Genomic DNA, 22,560 nt, shown 5'->3' with positions numbered 1-22,560 from the left:
CAAGATTAAAATGTGAGCCGATGTTCAACATCATTTTAGTTGAAAAATTATATTTATTGTCTTATAGGTTTATTCATTTCACAGAAAAAATAGTTACATATGAGAAATATTAACTCTTTCTGCCAATCAAGCCAATATTATTCATAGCGTGATTCGCGCCGGTAAAATCAGTCAGGTCAACTTTTTTTGTAGAAAAACATTTTTTTTACTATAAAGGTTATATTTTCATATAAAATATTAATTAATCTCGCAGATTTCTTAATTTAATGAAAAAATGTTTAAAAAGAAAAAGCGAAATTAGCACTTTCTGTCGATCAGATCAATATTATTCGTAGCGTAATATTCCCTGGTAAAATCCGTCAGATCAACTTTTTTTGTAGAAAAACATGTTTCATTTATATAAAGTTTTTATTGGTAAACAACATATTTAATAAACTCGCAGATTTCTTAATTTCACGAAAAAATATTGTAAAACAAAAGAGATATTGACACTTTTTATCGATCAGTTCAATATATTCAAAGCAAATATTGATCAGCGACTGTGAAAACCGTGCGGTAAATGTTTTTTGCTCAAAACTATTTTTTTAAATGTTTATTTTAGATTTTCATTATTACAATGCATTAGTTTAGTGTCTCAAAGGTCTCCAAATATAAAAAAAATATGCCAAAAAACAAAAAAATTATATCTCATCCAGTCAATCGTCATGTCATTGGTGTAACCCGAATAAAAGAAATAATATAATTCTGAATTATTAGATTTGCGTTTTATAAAGTAAGTTTAATGTTCTGTGGTATATTTCAGTAGATTTATTGTATTTTGTGTAGTTCTGTGGTATATTTTGAGTGTTCTGTGGTATTCTGTGGTGTTCTGTGGTATTCTGTGGTGTTCTGTGGTAAAAAGACGCTCCGTAAATTTACTCTAACCGTGATTAAAAGTAAACGTTTGTGGTATAGTTTGTAACACAGGCCTCTGGTTGATGTCTCTATACGGACCTGTTCCTTAAAGGTAAGAAAATGGTATGTTGTACAGTCTATAATAAGATGAAAAAGATTCTCTTCATCATCAAATAGTTCTTGTATTAGCAAAGACGGCTTATTACTATCTACGAGAAAAGATTTCAGCTCTTGGATAAAGCGATTTCTTATGCTTGACAGCTTTTCACATTTAAGTATAAAGTGAGTCACATCTGGTTCAATGTTACATAATGGACAACTTGCTGAAATACAGTTTTTAAAGGCAGTGCTTTAATGCCTTTCTAGTTGCCGGGTTAATCCTTCCTTCCGCGATATCCAACTTATCTACGTGGGGGGTCATTAGACTCCAAGTAGATCCGGAAATGTTGAATTCTCTCCTCTTCTTATTGCGATATAAAATGTTTTTTGTTTCATTTCATTTACATTGGGAAATAGAGAAACGATCATTGTGTTTTGTTAGTTTTAAATACTTTTGATATATTAGTATTTTGCATTATAAGCAGTCAACCGATTGACAAACTAGAATTATTTGAATTCCGTGTGGAAAGAGCTCGGGTTAATTTCGAGTGTTATCTGCAATCTAGATGTTTATAAATCATTTCAGTCGTTGATATAATAATTAAAGGTCGACTGAACATGAATTATATTATACAATTTAAAGCGCATTTCTGTTTATGCACGTGAACCCGTCTAACGTTATTTTCGCAGTTATATAAAGTAGCAAATTATCGTTCCTGAATAGGTGGTGCCGTGGTAGCGGATCCTGTTCCTCTACTTCCGGTTTCTGCACTGTGCAACTATTTCAGTTATATTTTTAATTAACGATGATAAGTACTTGTTGTTGTGTACCTGGATGTGATTTAAGAGGAGGACATGCATTTCCAAATGACTTAAAAAGAAGGAAAAGTTGGATCAACGCCATGGCCCATACGCAGATTGGACGAGAACACGATGATATCGTGGAGTCCATCTCAATCAGCTGTTGTTTGCAAGGCACGTTTTACTGAAAAAGACTACGTGCAGGAAACTATTCATGGTAAAACTCTATTTTCTATGTGAAATATATAGTTATATATGTAATCGCCATGCGAATAAACCAAAGTCTGTTTACAACCGCAATTATCGTTTTAGAATAAAAGGGGGTGGGTAATTCAAGACGTCATAATTTTTTGGATTACGATTCAATGTGATCTGTTTGAGATTTTTTGGTGATTGCTACAATTATAATGATTTCTTACAAGAGGTATATCATACTGAGAATTATTTTAGCAGTAATTATGCTAATGTAGTAATGACAGGAATGCATAAGCTATGCCTCATAGACTTTCTTGAAAAATATCAATGACAATGTTAACAGGAACAAAACAATGACATGCTCTCATCTATATTATAGTTATTTAGGTACAAACAATGTACGTTTGTTGCATAAGTCTCTCATTGTTTGTCCTTTGGATTTACATAACATACATTGAATCAGGCAAACATAGTTTTATCCAGATTGTAATGAATAAATCTAGTTAATATTTCGCCAGGTAGTACAAAGTATACATTGCTAATGGAAGTTCATTTAATTATAAAAAAACTAATGTTTTATAACCTTTTTCAGGGCGCAAACCCACCATACAGAGACTTAAGTCTACTGCAATTCCCAGCCTATTTTCCTGGACCAAGCAAGAGACTGAATCGTCCGCAAAAAGAAAAATCAGGGCAGTTTCCTGTGAAAACAAAAGAAATAAACTTGATGAATATTGTAGTAGAAATCTAGAGGAAAGTTTTGATTGTAAAGTTGGTTTTTCTGAAGAAGTCATTCATACTGCAGAAAGGATTTATGACTGTCCACCACCAACTGCCGAGCTAATGTTGAGCTTCACAGATGGAATTACGCAAACACCATCAATGCCTATGTTTTCAGCAGAGAATTTTGAAATGAAGACACGTGACACAGCCATGCATTTTTATACCGGTTTAGAGTTGTATACTAAATTTTTATTTGTTTTGACCACACTTGGTCCAGCAGCACATTGTTTGAGATACATATATTTTCAAATTGATAGGGTGTCAGTTGAAAATCAGTTTTTTTATGACTTTGATGAAATTGAGGCATCATACAACCAACTTTGAACTGTCTAGATTCTAGATTGAATCTAGTGTTAAGAATATTGTGTATACATGGATTGTTTTTATGTCTAAACAGTGGTGTGAGGCTAACACTTGGCCATCTAGTGGTTTAGTCAGGTATTTTTCACCATCCAACTTCAAATTAAAGTTTCCTACGACTTGGATTATTATTGACAGCACAGAATATCCCGTGGATTATTATTGACAGCACAGAATATCCCGTGATAAAACCTAAAGCTCCTAGAGCTCAGGCAACCTTTTCATCAAATAAAAACAGAAACACTGATTATTCTTGAATGTTCGACACCTGGTGGTTTAGTCAACTATGTCTCTATGTCACATAGAGCGAATTATTGGACTTGGCAAAACATACAAAATTCTAATAAATCCTATGAATGGAACTGAATCAAACTTTCATCTGAAATAACATTTAGTTGTTTTATGTTGTGTAATTTTAGAACTTGTATTGTGCCAAAGGATGCATAAATAAAAGTGACTCAATGAATTTTGTTCTGATATATATATATTTACAATTACATGCACATGTAAATTGTAATGCATATAAAAATAAGGAGATGTGGTATGATATTCAGTGAGTTTATCAAACTAAAGTGCATAAGAAATGGGTTTAAGCAGTTACAGGTGTTACTGTCACCGTACAATCTCCAACAATGAGAAAAACTCGTACCCTGTAAAAAATTTCAGAGATCTTACAACTAAGTTTTGTTGTCTCACCTTGACTTTGGTGAATTTTTTATATCTGTTGATGTAAATATAAAAAAGAAGATGTGGTATGATTGCCAATGAGACAACTCTCTACACATGCACAAGAGACCAAATGACACAGAAATTAACAGCTATAGGTCACAGTACGGCCTTCAACAATGAGCAAAGCCCATACCGCACAGTCAGCTATAAAAGGCCCAGAAATGACAATGTAAAACAATTCAAACAAGAAAACTAACGGCCTATTTTATGTACATGTAAAAAAATGAACAAATGTAACAAATATGAAACACATAAACAAACGACAACCACTGAATTACACTTTTATAGGCTCCTGACTTGGGACAGGCACATACATGTACATACAGAATGTGGCGGGCTTAAACATGTTAGCGGGATCCCAACCCTCCCCCTAACCTGGGACAGTGGTGTAACAGTACAATATAAGAAAGAACTATAAAAATCAGTTGAAAGAGGCTAAACTCATCAGATGGATAAATACAAATACAAGTGGACGTGGTCGGGTAGTTGTACATCCAAACAACAAAAAGACACTAAGTACAAATCTGAGAGTACTCGTAGTTACTGACAGCTAGTACAAAGCCACTAACAACTGATAAAAAAATCTTGCATCTAAGACTAAATTATCAATCCGTAAGCTCCCTTTAGAATTTTATAAATTTTAGATTTTACATTTCTGAGTTATGGGGTTTTATTCATTAAAAAAGGGGGGATTTTCCAGTTTTTGGACAACAACTTAAAAATGCTTTAAGCAGTTCACATGAAACTTTGGTGAATTATTTATAGCTATTGATGTAATCTCCCTATTGATTTTCATAAATTTCAAATATGACATTGAGAAGAAATTGGACTTTATTTGTTTATAGTCTGGCAACAGATTTATTAAGTATTGCACAACAGCACAGTGTATTGCACAACAGCAAGAAATCTTTAATCGAATATAAATTCAATTCATATAACCGATTTCAAGTTCATTGACTACATTTATTCAGAAACTATAATATGTCAAATATTTAATTACAATCCAAATTCAGACCTGTATCAAGCTTGAATATTGTGTCCATTTTTGCCCCAGCTGTTCAGGGTAGTACCTCTGCGGGTGTATCCAGCTGCGCTCAGCGAATCAGTTTATTTCTTAATTAAGAACTTTTTATACGACCGCAAAAAAATTTTTGTGGTCGTATATTGGTATAACGTTGACGTTGGCGTCGTCGTCGTCCGGCGTCGGCGTCCGAAGACACATTAGTTTTCACACTCTAACTTTAGTTTAAGTGAATGGATCTCAATGAAATTTTAAAATAAGGTTCAATACCACAAAAGGAAAGTGGGGATTGATTTTTGGGGTTATGGTACCAACAGTTAAGGAATTAGGGGCCAAAAATAAGCATTTTTGTAACTTCCAGACATAACTTGTGTGTAAGTTTATGGATCTCTCTGACATTGTACCACAAGGTTCCATATCACAAAGGGAATGCTGGGATTGATTTTTGGGGGTAATTGCCTCCAAATTTTAGGAAAAAGGGGCAAAAAACAAGCATTTTTCTAGTTTCATGACAATAACTTGTGTGCAAGTCTATGGATCTCTCTGACATTGTATCACAAGGTTCCATATCACAAAGGGAATGCTGGGATTGAATTTGGGGGTAATTGCCTCCAAATTTTAGGAATTAGGGGCCAAAAAGGGGCAAAAAACAAGCATTTTTCTAGTTTCATGGCAATAACTTGTGTGTAAGTGTATGGATCTTTATGAAATTGTACTACAAGGTTCCATATCATAAAGGGAAAGCTGGAATTGAGTTTGGGGGTAAGTGCCCAAAAAGTTTAGGAATAAGGGGCCAAAAATAAGCATTTTTAAAGGCAGTGCTTTAATGCCTTTCTAGTTGCCGGGTTAATCCTTCCTTCCGCGATATCCAACTTATCTACGTGGGGGGTCATTAGACTCCAAGTAGATCCGGAAAAGTTGAATTCTCTCCTCTTCTTATTGCGATATAAAATGTTTTTTGTTTCATTTCATTTACATTGGGAAATAGAGAAACGATCATTGTGTTTTGTTAGTTTTAAAAACTTTTGATATATTAGTATTTTGCATTATAAGCAGTCAACCGATTGACAAACTAGAATTATTTGAATTCCGTGTGGAAAGAGCTCGGGTTAATTTCGAGTGTTATCTGCAATCTAGATGTTTATAAATCATTTCAGTCGTTGATATAATAATTAAAGGTCGACTGAACATGAATTATATAATACAATTTAAAGCGCATTTCTGTTTATGCACGTGAACCCGTCTAACGTTATTTTCGCAGTTATATAAAGTAGCAAATTATCGTTCCTGAATAGGTGGCGCCGTGGTTCCTGTTCCTCTTCTTCCGGTTTCTGCACTGTGCAACTATTCAGTTATATTTTTAATAAACGATGCCAAGTACTTGTTGTTGTGTACCTGGATGTCATTTAAGAGGAGGACATGCATTTCCAAATGACTTAAAAAGAAGGAAAAGTTGGATCAACGCCATGGCCCATACGCAGATTGGACGAGAACACGATGATATCGTGGAGTCCATCTCAATCAGCTGTTGTTTGCAAGGCACGTTTTACTGAAAAAGACTACGTGCAGGAAACTATTCATGGTAAAACTCTATTTTCTTTGTGAAATATATAGTTATATATGTAATCGCCATGCGAATAAACCAAAGTCTGTTTACAACCGCAATTATCGTTTTAGAATAAAATTAAAAGGGGGTGGGTAATTCAAGACGTCATAATTTTTTGGATTACGATTCAATGTGATCTGTTTGAGATTTTTTGGTGATTGCTACAATTATAATGATTTCTTACAAGAGGTATATCATACTGAGAATTATTTTAGCAGTAATTATGCTAATGTAGTAATGACAGGAATGCATAAGCTATGCCTCATAGACTTTCTTGAAAAATATCAATGACAATGTTAACAGGAACAAAACAATGACATGCTCTCATCTATATTATAGTTATTTAGGTACAAACAATTCAGTTTGTTGCATAAGTCTCTCATTGTTTGTCCTTTGGATTTACATAACATACATTGAATCAGGCAAACATAGTTTTATCCAGATTGTAATGAATAAATCTAGTTAATATTTCGCCAGGTAGTACAAAGTATACATTGCTAATGGAAGTTCATTTAATTATTAAAAAACTAATGTTTTATAACCTTTTTCAGGGCGCAAACCCACCATACAGAGACTTAAGTCTACTGCAATTCCCAGCCTATTTTCCTGGACCAAGCAAGAGACTGAATCGTCCGCAAAAAGAAAAATCAGGGCAGTTTCCTGTGAAAACAAAAGAACTAAACTTGATGAATATTGTAGTAGAAATCTAGAGGAAAGTTTTGATTGTAAAGTTGGTTTTCCTGAAGAAGTCATTCATACTGCAGAAAGGATTTATGACTGTCCACCACCAACTGCCGAGCTAATGTTGAGCTTCACAGATGGAATTACGCAAACACCATCAATGCCTATGTTTTTAACAGAAATTTTGAAATGAAGACACGTGACACAGCCATGCATTTTTATACCGGTTTAGAGTTGTATACTAAATTTTTATTTGTTTTGACCACACTTGGTCCAGCAGCACATTGTTTGAGATGCATATATTTTCAAATTGATAGGGTGTCAGTTGAAAATCAGTTTTTTTATGACTTTGATGAAATTGAGGCATCATACAACCAACTTTGAACTGTCTAAATTCTAGATTGAATCTAGTGTTAAGAATATTGTGTATACATGGATTGTTTTTATGTCTAAACAGTGGTGTGAGGCTAACACTTGGCCATCTAGTGGTTTAGTCAGGTATTTTTCACCATCCAACTTCAAATTAAAGTTTCCTACGACTTGGATTATTATTGACAGCACAGAATATCCCGTGATAAAACCTAAAGCTCCTAGAGCTCAGGCAACCTTTTCATCAAATAAAATCAGAAACACTGAAAATTCTTGAATGTTCGACACCTGGTGGTTTAGTCAACTATGTCTCTATTTCACATAGAGAGAATTATTGGACTTGGCAAAACATACAAAATCTAATAAATCCTATGAATGGAACTGAAACAAAACTTTCATCTGAAATAACATTTAGTTGTTTTATGTTGTGTAATTTTAGAACTTGTATTGTGCCAAAGGATGCATAAATAAAAGTGACGCAATGAATTTTGTTCTGATATATATATATTTACAATTACATGCACATGTAAATTGTAATGCATATAAAAATGAGGAGATGTGGTATGATATTCAGTGAGTTTATCAAACTAAAGTGCATAAGAAATGGGTTTAAGCAGTTACAGGTGTTACTGTCACCGTACAATCACCATCAATGAGAAAAACTCGTACCCTGTAAAAAATTTCAGAGATCTTACAACTAAGTTTTGTTGTCTCACCTTGACTTTGGTGAATTTTTTATATCTGTTGATGTAAATATAAAAAAGAAGATGTGGTATGATTGCCAATGAGACAACTCTCCACACATGCACAAGAGACCAAATGACACAGAAATTAACAGCTATAGGTCACAGTACGGCCTTCAACAATGAGCAAAGCCCATACCGCACAGTCAGCTATAAAAGGCCCAGAAATGACAATGTAAAACAATTCAAACAAGAAAACTTACGGCCTATTTTATGTAAAAAAATGAACAAATATAACAAATATGCAACACATAAACAAACGACAACCACTGAATTACACTTTTATAGGCTCCTGACTTGGGACAGGCACATACATGTACATACAGAATGTGGCGGGCTTAAACATGTTAGCGGGATCCCAACCCTCCCCCTAACCTGGGACAGTGGTGTAACAGTACAATATAAGAAAGAACTATAAAAATCAGTTGAAAGAGGCTAAACTCATCAGATGGATAAATACAAATACAAGTGGACGTGGTCGGGTAGTTGTACATTGTACATCCAAACAACAAAAAGACACTAAGTACAAATCTGAGAGTATTCGCAGTTACTGACAGCTAGTTCAAAGCCACTAACAACTGATAAAAAAATCTTGCATCTAAGACTAAATTATCAATCCGTAAGCTCCCTTTAGAATTTTATAAATTTTAGATTTTACATTTTTGAGTTATGGGGTTTTATTCATTAAAAAAGGGGGGATTTTCCAGTTTTTGGACAACAACTCAAAAAATGCTTTAAGCAGTTCACATGAAACTTTGGTGAATTATTTATAGCTACTGATGTAATCTCCCTATTGATTTTCATAAATTTCAAATATGACATTGAGAAGAAATTGAACTTTATTTGTTTATAGTCTGGCAACAGATTTATTAAGTATTGCACAACAGCAAGAAATCTTTAATTGAATATAAATTCAATTCATATAACCGATTTCAAGTTCATTGACTACATTTATTCCGAAACTATAATATGTCAAATATTTAATTACAATCCAAATTCAGACCTGTATCAAGCTTGAATATTGTGTCCATTTTTGCCCCAGCTGTTCAGGGTAGTACCTCTGCGGGTGTATCCAGCTGCGCTCAGCGAATCAGTTTATTTCTTAATTAAGAACTCCTTTTTATACGACCGCAAAAAAATTTTTGTGGTCGTATATTGGTATGACGTTGGTGTCGTCGTCTTCCGGCGTCGTCGTCCGAAGACACATTAGTTTTCGCACTCTAACTTTAGTTTAAGTGAATGGATCTCAATGAAATTTTAAAATAAGGTTCAATACCACAAAAGGAAAGTGTGGATTGATTTTGGGGGTTATGGTACCAACAGTTAAGGAATTAGGGGCCAAAAATAAGCATTTTTGTAACTTCCAGACATAACTTGTGTGTAAGTGTATGGATCTCTCTGACATTGTACCACAAGGTTCCATATCACAAAGGGAATGCTGGGATTGATTTTTGGGGTTAATTGCCTCCAAATTGTAGGAATTAGGGGCCAAAAAGGGGCAAAAAACAAGCATTTTTCTAGTTTCATGACAATAACTTGTGTGCAAGTCTATGGATAACTCTGACATTGTATCACAAGGTTCCATATCACAAAGGGAATGCTGGGATTGAATTTGGGGGTAATTGTTTCCAAATTTTAGGAATTAGGGGCCAAAAAGGGGCAAAAAACAAGCATTTTTCTAGTTTCATGGCAATAACTTGTGTGTAAGTGTATGGATCTTTATGAAATTGTAATACAAGGTTCCATATCACAAAGGGAAAGCTGGAATTGAGTTTGGGGGTAATTGCCCAAAAAGTTTAGGAATAAGGGGCCAAAAATAAGCATTTTTCTAGTTTCCAGACAATAACTTGTGTTCAAGTGTATGGATCTCTCTGAAATTGTACTGCAAGGTACATTGTACCATACCACAAAGGGAATGCTGGGATTGATTTTGGGGGTAATTGCCTCCAAATTTTAGGAATTAGGGGCCAAAAAGGGGCAAAAAACAAGCATTTTTCTAGTTTCATGACAATACCTTGTGTGTAATTCTATGGATCTCTCTGACATTGTATCACATGGTTCCATATCACAAAGGGAATGCTGGGATTGATTTTGGGGTGATTGCCTCCAAATTTTAGGAATTAGGGGCCAAAAAGGGGAAAAAACAAGCATTTTTCTAGTTTCATGGCAATAACTTGTGTGTAAGTGTATGGATCTTTATGAAATTGTACTACAAGGTTCCATATCACAAAGGGAAAGCTGGGTTTGAGTTTGGGGGTAATTGCCCTAAACGTTTAGGAATTTGGGACCAAAAAGGGGCCAAAAAACAAGCATTTTTCTAGTTTCCAGACAATAACATGTGTTCAAGTGTATGGATCTCTCTGAAATTGTACTGCAAGGTACCATACCACAAAGGGAAGGCTGGGATTGAGTTTTGGGGTGATGAATCATAAGGGGGTTCAAAAAATTTGGGGGGGGGGATTCTTTTTCCTTTTTTTTCTTTAAAATTTTCCATTTTAAATTGGTTATTTCTGATTTATATATAAAAGCAAATAATAATGATATGGTTTGAATAGGTAAATTAAATTTTTTTAAGTATCTTAGACCACTTTCATTCTGTGTCAGAAACCTATGCTGTGTCAAATATTTAATTACAATCCAAATTCAGTGCTGAATCAAGCTTGAATGTTGTGTTCATACTTGCCCCAACTGTTCAGGGTTCGACCTCTGCGGTCGTATCAAGCTGCGCCCCAGCGGAGCATTTCATTTCATTCATAAATTACTTTATGCTTGGAAATATAATTTTGCTTGGAGTTGAAAGAGTTGACATGTTGCAATGTACATTTACTCTACATAGTTCTATGGTACCAAATCAAAAGTTTATATAAAGAAAGAAGTCAAAGGTTACCCATCATAGTTTAGTTACATACATTTTTTTTTGTACCTAAGGTCGTTGAATATAGATCATTATATAAATAAGGAGATGTGTTATGATTGCCAATGAAAAAACTAAGGATTTTCTTATCCAAGGAATAGATTACCTTAGCCGTATTTGGCACAACTTTTTGGAATTTTGGGTCCTCAATGCTCTTCAACTTTGTACTTGTTTGGCTTTGTTACTATTTTGATCTGAACGTCACTGATGAGTCTTATGTAGACGAAACACACGTCTGGCGTATTAAATTATAATCCTGGTACCTTTGATAACTAATTTGACAAAAAATTAGATAAAAAAGGTACAAACTGGACATAATGCACTAGTTCATAAACAAGTGAGAACAATCACCTTCATATAGTGCTCAGAATATGACATTCATAAAACTTATTCAATATCATTAGAGAACTCTAAATCTTAAATACTGAAAGCCACCTCTGATAAGTACACTGTACTATGCAAGATAATGATATAACTGGACTTAAAATACACACAACCTGTAATTAACTGCCTTTACAGCGCTTTCGTGCTTTGATTCTAGTTTCCAGACAATAACTTGTGTTCAAGTGTATGGATCTCTCTGAAATTGTACTGCAAGGTACCATACCACAAAGGGAATGCTGGGATTGATTTTGGGGGTAATTGCCTCCAACTTTTAGGAATTAGGGGCCAAAAAGGGGCAAAAAACAAGCATTTTTCTAGTTTCATGACAATAACTTGTGTGTAAGTCTATGGATCTCTCTGACATTGTATCACATGGTTCCATATCACAAAGGGAATGCTGGGATTGATTTTGGGGGTAATTGTCTCCAAATTTTAGGAATTAGGGGCCAAAAAGGGTAAAAAAACAAGCATTTTTCTAGTTTCATGGCAATAACTTGTGTGTAAGTGTATGGATCTTTATGAAATTGTACTACAAGGTTTCATATCACAAAGGAAAAGCTGGGTTTGAGTTTGGGGGTAATTGCCCTAAACGTTTAGGAATTTGGGACCAAAAAGGGGCCAAAAAACAAGCATTTTTCTAGTTTCCAGACAATAACATGTGTTCAAGTGTATGGATCTCTCTGAAATTGTACTGCAAGGTACCATACCACAAAGGGAAGGCTGGGATTGAGTTTTAAGGTGATGAATCATAAGGGGGTTAAAAAAATTTGGGGGGGGATTCTTTTTCCTTTTTTTTCTTTAAAATTTTCCATTTTAAATTGGTTATTTCTGATTTATATATAAAAGCAAATAATAATGATATGGTTTGAATAGGTAAATTAAATTTTTTTAAGTATCTTAGACCACTTTCATTCTGTGTCAGAAACCTATGCTGTGTCAAATATTTAATTACAATCCAAATTCAGTGCTGAATCAAGCTTGAATGTTGTGTTCATACTTGCCCCAACTGTTCAGGGTTCGACCTCTGCGGTCGTATCAAGCTGCTCCCCAGCGGAGCATTTTATTTCATTCATAAATTACTTTATGCTTGGAAATATAATTTTGCTTGGAGTTGAAAGAGTTGACATGTTGCAATGTACGTTTACTCTACATAGTTCTATGGTACCAAATCAAAAGTTTATATAAAGAAAGAAGTCAAAGGTTTCCCATCATAGTTTAGTTACATACATTTTTTTTGTACCTGAGGTTGTTGAATATAGATCATTATATAAATAAGGAGATGTGTTATGATTGCCAATGAAAAAACTAAGGATTTTCTTATCCAAGGAATAGATTACCTTAGCCGTATTTGGTTCAACTTTTTGGAATTTTGGGTCCTCAATGCTCTTCAACTTTGTACTTGTTTGGCTTTGTTACTATTTTGATCTGAACGTCACTGATGAGTCTTATGTAGACGAAACACACGTCTGGCGTATTAAATTATAATCCTGGTACCTTTGATAACTAATTTGACTATAAACATAGATAAAAAAGGTACAAACTGGACATAATGCACTAGTTCATAAACAAGTGAGAACAATCGCCTTCATATAGTGCTCAGAATATGACATTCATAAAACTTATTCAATATCATTAGAGAACTCTAAATCTTAAATACTGAAAGCCACCTCTGATAAGTACACTGTACTATGCAAGATAATGATATAACTGGACTTAAAATACACACAACCTGTAATTAACTGCCTTTACAGCGCTTTCGTGCTTTGATTTTGAACATGTAGACCTCTGATACTGAAGAATCATTATTCCAGTGGCAATTTTAACTTTAATAGCAGTCATATTTACGGAGTACGGGTCAGTCCCACTGCTTTTCCAAATATTATGCACAGTTCCTATGTTGGGATCATTAAAATTAATATAGTTTCAAGGATGACTTTCCTTTAGCTTCCATCTTTAAATGTTGTAAAAAATAATTGTTGATACAGTTATTCACATGTCTATTCCAGCTTATTTTTGATGGTGGATTCTCAATAATATCATAAGGCGACGGCAATCCATAAATTTCAGTTAAATTGTGTAGTTTTGTAAACTAACTTCCAGATTTTTCATCTTTCATAGCCAATTGTCTAAAAGCAATTTCTCTTTCAACGGACTTATCATTTCTAATTATATTTCCAAATGTTTTCAAAATTTTCTCCCTCTATAGGGATACGCCCTAACAATAATAAAGTTGCAGCTATTTTTGTGCGTTTAGGCAAGTGCTGAATTTGCTTTAATAATTGTCTAAAGAATAATTCCATCTTTTGGATATCTGCATTTGAGAGAGATATGACATCTAAACCATACAGAAGTCTAGGTATAACATATATTTGTATCAAGTGCACAGAAACTTTTGGATTGACTCCATTCAAACCGTGCAATCCAGCACCCATGAGAGAATAAACGGTTTTCCTTGCAGTAGTAATACGCTTGTTTACAACTTCTTACCCCAGTATTTTTAGTTTTATTTCTATCTATTCCAAGAAGAATTGCCGATTCGGAAAGTGTTACTGATTTACCATTCAATGACCAAGACTTTGGCAATTTGTCATTATATACTAAAATTGTTGATTTTTGCTCACTAAGTAGGTATCTCAGTTTGTTTGCATGATCTGCCTGTACATTTAGCATTGTTTGTAGTTCATAAGGATCTGTTGAAATTAATGCAACATCGTCAGTTACGGTTTGGATACCACAATAAATGGGTCCTATACATGCTCCTAATTGATTTCTTTCAAAAGTTTGCAAAAGTGAATTTATAAAAATATTATAGGCTGTCGGTGACCAAATACCGCCTTGTCGTACGCCTTGTCGTTCCTCTATTGGATTTGAAAGCAACCCTTTCCATTTAATTTTTGATTTAAGATTTTCATACCATTTTTAAAAAAATAACCAGTTGTCCCCGGTTTAACCAAACTTATGCATTTCTCTCATCAGGCCAAGATGCCAAACAATGTCAAAGGATTTCCTTGCATCCATTAGTGCCACATATAGTGGTGATTTTGTCTTAATTGCTTGGACTATAAGTTCAGTTAAAATTAAAGCAGCAATAATATGCATTTCTCCAGAAGTAAATCCTTTCTGTTTATTTTGATTTTTAGTTACAGAGTTTTTATTTTGAGATAAATAAGCTTTCTCAACAACTTTTCCTACTGTACTTGTGATAGTAGTTTTCCGATATGAGTTCGGGTCAATTTTTGGTTTTCCATTTTTCAAAACAGGACAGGCAATGCCACCTTTCAATACAGTTGGAATATGTAAATGTTTAAAAATAGCATTTACAAAAAAAGTCATTATAGTTATCATAATGGGTCCACCATATTTCAAATGTTCAGCTGCTATATTTTCTTCATCAGCAGATTTATTATTTTTCATAGATGCTAAAATACCCTTCATTTCATCTTCTGTTACAGGTGAAATATTTTCTATATTATTTTCAGTAAATGTTTTTGTTAAATGTTTTATATCATTTTCAACCAGATTAAAGTGTTCTTTATCAAAATTTTCAGAGTCCATAGGAGTCGCCAAATCTTGAAAGTATTCCATCCATGCATCACGAATCAAGTTATCGTTATTTAAAGAAATATCATTGAAGTAAGCGTAGAAGTTGTGGTATTTGCTGGATCTCTTTGTTTCCTTACTAAAGAATAAAACCAGCATCATTTCCCTCGTGAAGTTCCTTAATTTTCTGATACTTATTAATTCTTAAGCTTGCCTCAAATTGTCTTTGCATTGATCTAAGTTTCTTTTTATAATAATGAATATTTTGAAATAAAATGTTACTTTTATCGGTGGGTCGGCCAGCGGCTTTCCACTTTGCAAAATGATCTCTATTTATCTTAGCTATATTTTCCAATTCTGGAGTCCAGGGCTTTTTCTTTAACCTTTGCTACATTTCGAACGTTTAGAGCGGCTACATTTAGAAGCTGATGTTGCCATAATTGTACATAATTCATTAATCTTATACGGTATATTGTCAAATGTCAAATTGAGGTTTACTTCATCAGTCCACGGAGACAGTTTATTTTCAATCTCTTCCTGATAAGCAGTTTTATCAACCTTGTTCCAGTTTGTTCTTTTGTTCTCAATTAATAGATTAGTTTCCTCATTCGCTTGTATATTACATGGAATAGTTATCAGTATTGGATCATGAGTAGAGGTATTTGTAGACTCACGTATAAAAGTCAAGTAATTGTTAATAACACCATTTCTTTCTAAAAAATAATCAATCTGGGAAGTGTCCCTTCCATTGAAATGATAAAAGGTTAAAGTCTTTCCACAAGACAGTGGTATTAAAAGATTGTTTTCCTTTATAGAATCTCTAAAAACTTTATCTTGTTTAGAATATCTATAAATAGAGGCATTCATGTCCCCACCTATCACAATTCTAAATACGTTGCTATATTTTATGTAAATTTCTGATAGCTCATCAAGGATTTCCTGATAATTGTCTATGCTATTTGCATTCCCACGACAAGGAAGATATGTAGATAAAAATATAAATGGCTGTGTAGTATTAAACTTGATACCAACAATTCTATTGCACCTATCTGGTAAAAGTTCAACAAATTTTTCAAATTTCTTGTGAATATATATTGCCACTCCAGCATGGCCCCTACGGCGCTCATATGCTTCAGAAAGTGATTTATCATCAAAACATTTTGTATAACATATAAAGTCTTGTAAAAATTCATCAAGTTTATGTTTTTCATAACTATGAAGCCAATGTTCTTGTAAAAACAAAATATCGGAACGCTTTGAAAGAGTTTCAAGATATAACTTATTGCTATTGAATCCCTCAATATTAAATGTTAATAAATTTAAAGACGAAAGTACTGGAGACGGAGTCGAATCTGTCAGAATAGGGTTGTCTATAGGTGAGTCTGCTGACTTTGGATCTGCCGAATAGGTTTCTTTTTCTCCAGATGAAACCTGGTGTTTTGTTTGGTTGGATATAATTGAGGTTTCGGTGACTCTGGTGTTGATGGTTGAAGACCGGCTGTCTTTGTTGGTAAGATGGAGGGCTTAGAAATTGTGTAGTTTTCGTCATGATCGTAGAGCCATGTTTCGGTCGAAAAATTTTCAGCCGTACTTTCGGCGGAGAGTGAGCGCCTAAAAAATCAAAATTCTCATCATAGGACTTGACAAAAATTGTTTCATCGCTTCTTGTGTTCAAAAGAAAGTCATCCATTTGGTGACATGTGTTATGTAAACTTGCTGATTGAGCATGCGCTTTATTATTATTCGATAGATATGGCTTTCGACTTTTTTTCCTCGAGAAGTTTTTACATTAGGCACATGTGAGCTCTTAATTAAAGATAATTCAGTGTTATTTTTATGCACATCAAGTTCTAATTGCCTAACCTTTTGCTCTAAAACCAGATTTTCATTTCTCCTATTTCAGACTGTGGTGTACTCTGTACATTTTGTGTACAAATATGCGAATTGGTAGAACCTTGTGTTGGGTAATTTTCTAACTCTTCAACTCTCTGGTTTATAATTAGTAAAGAATGTTGTAGGTCTTTATTCTTATCTTCAAAAATTATAGAATATGCACGGTTAGTAGATAAGTGCTTTTTAAGTTGATCAATTTCAGCTTCATATTTCAGAATTTCACTGTCTTTAGTTTTCAATAATTTATCTCTTTTTTCAGTTTGAGATTGTAGATGAGCAATCTCTGCCTTATGTAACTCGGTATTATCAGGTGAAATAGTCATATTTGAACCAAATGATAAGGTATTTACATGATCAAGCAAACCTTCAGTCGAACCAGTTGACTGACAGTTCTCTCTTAAATCAAATGTTCTTGGAGATAAAGTCAAGGGTGTTTGACCTACACTTGCTGTGTTGCTATTAAGATTTGCCTGGCTAACAGTAGAATTTATAACACTATTATCATGGTTAATATTTGTTTCCGTGTCTGAGTTTATAATGACCCGCTGATTGGTACACAATCTACATATGTATGTTTCGTCTTTAAGCTCTATCTCTGATACTTTTTCAGGTGTTAGACCCTCACATTTGAAGTGTATCCACTGATTACAAATGTTACAGGCTACAGATGTGGGCTTTTCATCACATTGTCTATTAAATACCAGACACAGTGGGAACTGGGGACTGGGGACTCCAGTATCATCTGACCTTGACCTCATTTCCATGGTTCATTGGTTAAGTTTTTGCATTTTGGTCTGTTTTTCAAATACCATAAGCAATGGGTCAACTATATTTGGTGTATGGAATAATTGTAAGGTGTACATACATGTCCGTGCGACAGTTTTTATCTAACCATGACCTCATTGTCATGGATCTTTAAAAATGTTAAGTTTATGTGATACTTGTAGTGAAACCTTTATCTTTAAGATTTTCAACATAAAATCAATGGTCAGTAAAACAGGCGAGACATTTCAGCGTGTGCACTCTTGTTATTTCATTATCAGATATATCGATGATATTATGTCACTGAAAAACCCACATTTTAGTGAGTGCTCGCATTTCGTGCACCCCAGTTAACCTGACATTTATGATATGACCGAAACAAGGTGGTCAGTGTTTGGATCTTTTCTTGATATTGACATTGATGGACGACTTCAAGGGTTTTCAAGCTAGGATCTTATTCTATTACAAATGTGTCGATTTCGGCTTTCCGATTGTCAACTTGCATTTATCAGTAATATACCCTTTGTCCCGGCATATGAGCTTTCCTCATCTCATTTAATACGGTTACGCCCATGCATGTACACATTATACGGACTTAACAACGGATGTACCCCTGACGCAAAAAAAGACGTATGTTCCAGCAGTTACCAGGAAAAACGACTAAAATGGACACTGCATAAGTTTTTACTATATACAAACGCTCAAGGGACATGATTTCGCGATCTTTTAGTTTATATATCTGGAGAGTCGTCTTATCTGATCCTGATTTGTATATTTTAAACATTGTTAACGACTGTTACCTCCTAATTTCTACAAGCCAAGCTGTTTCTGTATCTGTAAATGTACGTCGAAGATACCAATTCCGACTTTTACTCGAACGGAAAAATAAAGAAAACAAAAAAATATTTGAATTAACTAAAAGAGAGGCGAAAGATATCAAAGGGACATTCCTTGTTCACATGCAATTAAACTTTAAGAAAATATATATATATTGATAGAAAAGAGTAAAAAATGTATTTAGAAATTTTCGTTTAGATTGATTTGATGAGTTTGCCATATATAATAGATTGGACAGAAATAGTTCAATTTTTTTTGCATCACACACTACTTTTCCATTTGAAATGATTAGAAACAACATAAGAAAACTACTTGAAATTGAAATGTATAACCAGAGACATATAATACAAGTGATTCGCAACTCTAGTAGAATCTAAGTAACGACCAATGAAATGTCTTTGCCACCGGAAAACCAATTATTACCGATTGGCAAGATGGGAAGATTCTACGCCTGACGATTTTGCTAATTGCTAATGCCGATACTTTCCACAGCTAAAGCATGTGGGCAAAGTCAAAATACATGGTTCCTTGCATATAAAGCAATATTTATAAATCATGCTGATCATTTGATTGAATAAATTAATTTCAAATGATGTGGCTTGATGTGTAGAATAATCCTGCAAAATATCTTTGGAAAATCTGAAGTATTGAAAAAATGACGTTAAAAAAAGATGCCAAAATTGTCAGGAGTGCAACACTTTTTTGTGACATTTTGAAAAAATACTTTTTTATTAAGACACATCAAGTTGTTGTATGGAGGAATGTGCCTTAAATTCTTATTTATATTACAACTATTATATCTTAGTGATGATTTCAGCTCAGAATGAAGCTTTTCCATTGAACCGTTTTGATACAGAAGTGTTTTGAAAAAAAGTTGTGCCATGTCAGGAGTGCAACACAAAAATTAGTATTACTGAGGAGTAGAATGATTTTTGCTTAAATGGCTCACACCTAAACATAAACAAAAGTCAATCCTGTAAAACAAATATGTCCTTTCCAGAATAAATAGTTCATTTACCTGATTATTGACATAAATAATGTGTGAGAGTCAAGTATATAAGCCTCCCTGTAAGTGTCAGGAGTGCAACTTTGAAGTTTAAAGACTCACACTGAAAAAATACAAAAGCCATTATATGGTTCTGTTTTATTTTTCAAAAGATACTATACTACATACAAGATTGCACACAAAGAGTAGCCTGATAGACGAGGAATTATTTTTTTAGAACCATTTATTTGATGTCAGGAGTGCAACAGTTTTAAAATGACATTTTCTTGGACTTACATTTTAAGATAATCTCAGCTCCTAGTGACTTATTTGCATCTAAACATGTTTTCTAACTATTTAGGTTACATGTATGAGTTAAAATAAATTCTTAAAGGTAAATTTCAAAGCAGGACTTTGATCCATGAATTATTGTTTGTCACAAGCAAAAATATTTGAATGTTAAATTTTCATATCATTTTCAAATTATGGAAGCTAATTGTCTTAAACTTTGTCTTTTGATTAGGAAATAACCATATTTCAATTTAAAAGTTTTATAATGGTTTCATGTAATACTAATTAAACTATTATAATTGTTATAACAAACAATTAATTTTGTTGCACTCCTGACATGAATTATCCATAACAAGCCGTTTTGAACATTTTGAGTTCAACTTTAAGACCCAACCTTTGAATGAATGAAAGATGGGAAAGATGGTTGTGAAACTAAACTTTAGAATAAAATCAGACAGGCTAAGTGCATACAAACACACCATCATAGTCAACAACAACTTCAACTTTGAGGAGTAGAAAATTGAGAAAAACACTGAAATAAGATCCAAATCTGAAGGACAAACTAGACAAATATAAACAAAGAAAGAACAAAGAAAACAAAACAATGTAAAAGAAAAATTCAAAAGACTTAGACCAGAATTAAAACACATATGAGAAAATGAAAAAAAAAACAGAGAAAGTGGCAACAGAAGAGAAGAAGAAAATTGACACAAGCTAAAAAAAGTTGCAAACCAGCAGAAAATTGTCCAGTCAAGTAGAGTAGCAAAAGTACAGATGCATTTCCCTCGTGAAGTTCCATAATTTTCTGATACTTATTAATTCTTTAGCTTGCCTCAAGTTGTCTTTGCATAGATCTAAGTTTCTTTTTATAATACTGAATATTTTGAAATAAAATGTTACTTTTAACGGTGGGTCGGCCAGCGGCTTTCCACTTTGCAAAATGATCTCTATTTATCTTAGCTATATTTTCCAATTCTGGAGTCCAGGGCTTTTTCTTTAACCTTTTGCTACATTTCGAACGTTTAGAGCGGCTACATTTAGAAGCTGATGTTGCCATAATTGTACATAATTCATTAATCTTATACGGTATATTATCAAATGTCAAATTGAGGCCGGTTTACTTCATCAGTCCACGGAGACAGTTTATTTTCAATCTCTTCCTGATAAGCAGTTTTATCAAACTTATTCCAGTTTATTTTTTTGTTCTCAATTAATAAATTAGTTTCCTCATTCGCTTGTATATTACATGGAATAGTTGTCACTATTGGATCATGAGTAGAGGTATTTGTAGACTCACGTATAAAAGTCAAGTAATTGTTAATAACACATTTGCTTTCTAAAAAATAATCAATCTGGTAGGTGTCCCTTCCATTGTAAAGATAAAAAGTAAAAGTCTTTCCACAAGACAGTGGTATTAAAAGATTGTTTTCCTTTATAGAATCTCTAAAAACTTTATCTTGTTTAGAATATCTATAAATAGAGGCATTCATGTCCCCACCTATCACAATTCTAAATACGTTGCTATATTTTATGTAAATTTCTGATAGCTCATCAAGGATTTCCTGATAATTGTCTATGCTATTTGCATTCCCACGACAAGGAAGATATGTAGATAAAAATATAAATGGCTGTGTAGTATTAAACTTGATACCAACAATTCTATTGCACCTATCTGGTAAAAGTTCAACAAATTTTTCAAATTTCTTGTGAATATATATTGCCACTCCAGCATGGCCCCTACGGCGCTCATATGCTTCAGAAAGTGATTTATCATCAAAACATTTTGTATAACATATAAAGTCTTGTAAAAATTCATCAAGTTTATGTTTTTCATAACTATGAAGCCAATGTTCTTGTAAAAACAAAATATCGGAACGCTTTGAAAGAGTTTCAAGATATAACTTATTGCTATTGAATCCCTCAATATTAAATGTTAATAAATTTAAAGACGAAAGTACTGGAGACGGAGTCGAATCTGTCAGAATAGGGTTGTCTATAGGTGAGTCTGCTGACTTTGGATCTGCCGAATAGGTTTCTTTTTCTCCAGATGAAACCTGGTGTTTTGTTTGGTTGGATATAATTGAGGTTTCGGTGACTCTGGTGTTGATGGTTGAAGACCGGCTGTCTTTGTTGGTAAGATGGAGGGCTTAGAAATTGTGTAGTTTTCGTCATGATCGTAGAGCCATGTTTCGGTCGAAAAATTTTCAGCCGTACTTTCGGCGGAGAGTGAGCGCCTAAAAAATCAAAATTCTCATCATAGGACTTGACAGAAATTGTTTCATCACTTCTTGTGTTCAAAAGAAAGTCATCCATTTGGTGACATGTGTTATGTAAACCTGCTGATTGAGCATGCGCTTTATTATTATTCGATAGATATGGCTTTCGACTTTTTTTCCTCGAGAAGTTTTTACATTAGGCACATGTGAGCTCTTAATTAAAGATAATTCAGTGTTATTTTTATGCACATCAAGTTCTAATTGACTAACCTTTTGCTCTAAAACCAGATTTTCATTTCTCCTATTTCAGACTGTGGTGTACTCTGTACATTTTGTGTACAAGTATACGAATTGGTAGAACCTTGTGTTGGGTAATTTTCTAACTCTTCAACTCTCTGGTTTATAATTAGTAAAGAATGTTGTAGGTCTTTATTCTTATCTTCAAAAATTATAGAAT

At 33.6% G+C, this 22,560-nt stretch overlaps 1 protein-coding gene across 3 annotated transcripts; it reads left to right on the top strand.

Moving 5' to 3' along the window:
* Positions 1–1,807: 1,807 nt before the first annotated feature.
* LOC127706472 (uncharacterized) lies at positions 1,808–8,024 on the top strand. 3 transcript variants are annotated; one of them, XM_052211138.1, is made up of 2 exons: positions 1,808–2,011; positions 7,040–8,024. In XM_052211138.1, the coding sequence occupies exons 1-2, from the start codon at positions 1,927–1,929 to the stop codon at positions 7,360–7,362; spliced, it is 408 nt and encodes a 135-aa protein (XP_052067098.1). In that variant the 5' UTR covers positions 1,808–1,926; the 3' UTR covers positions 7,363–8,024. The 3 variants fall into 3 exon arrangements, with proteins under 3 accessions (XP_052067098.1, XP_052067079.1, XP_052067088.1); XM_052211119.1 differs by lacking the exon at positions 7,040–8,024 and adding an exon at positions 2,582–3,606; XM_052211128.1 differs by lacking the exon at positions 1,808–2,011 and adding an exon at positions 6,236–6,464.
* The last annotated feature ends 14,536 nt before the right edge of the window (positions 8,025–22,560 follow it).

The sequence above is a fragment of the Mytilus californianus genome, unplaced genomic scaffold (assembly GCF_021869535.1).
Source record: "Mytilus californianus isolate M0D057914Y unplaced genomic scaffold, xbMytCali1.0.p SCAF_1, whole genome shotgun sequence".
Taxonomy (NCBI): Eukaryota; Metazoa; Mollusca; class Bivalvia; order Mytilida; family Mytilidae; genus Mytilus; species Mytilus californianus.
Note: the sequence above shows the minus strand (reverse complement) of the source record. Positions and strands in the feature narration are given on the sequence as shown.

Excerpts from the sequence above, each read along its gene's own strand:
- LOC127706472 (XM_052211119.1), top strand. The coding sequence starts at position 1,927 with ATGATATCGTGGAGTCCATCTCAATCAGCTGTTGTTTGCAAGGCACGT. Across the intron at positions 2,012-2,581 it reads CGTGCAGGAAACTATTCATG|GGCGCAAACCCACCATACAG; the intron begins GTAAAACTCTAT and ends AACCTTTTTCAG.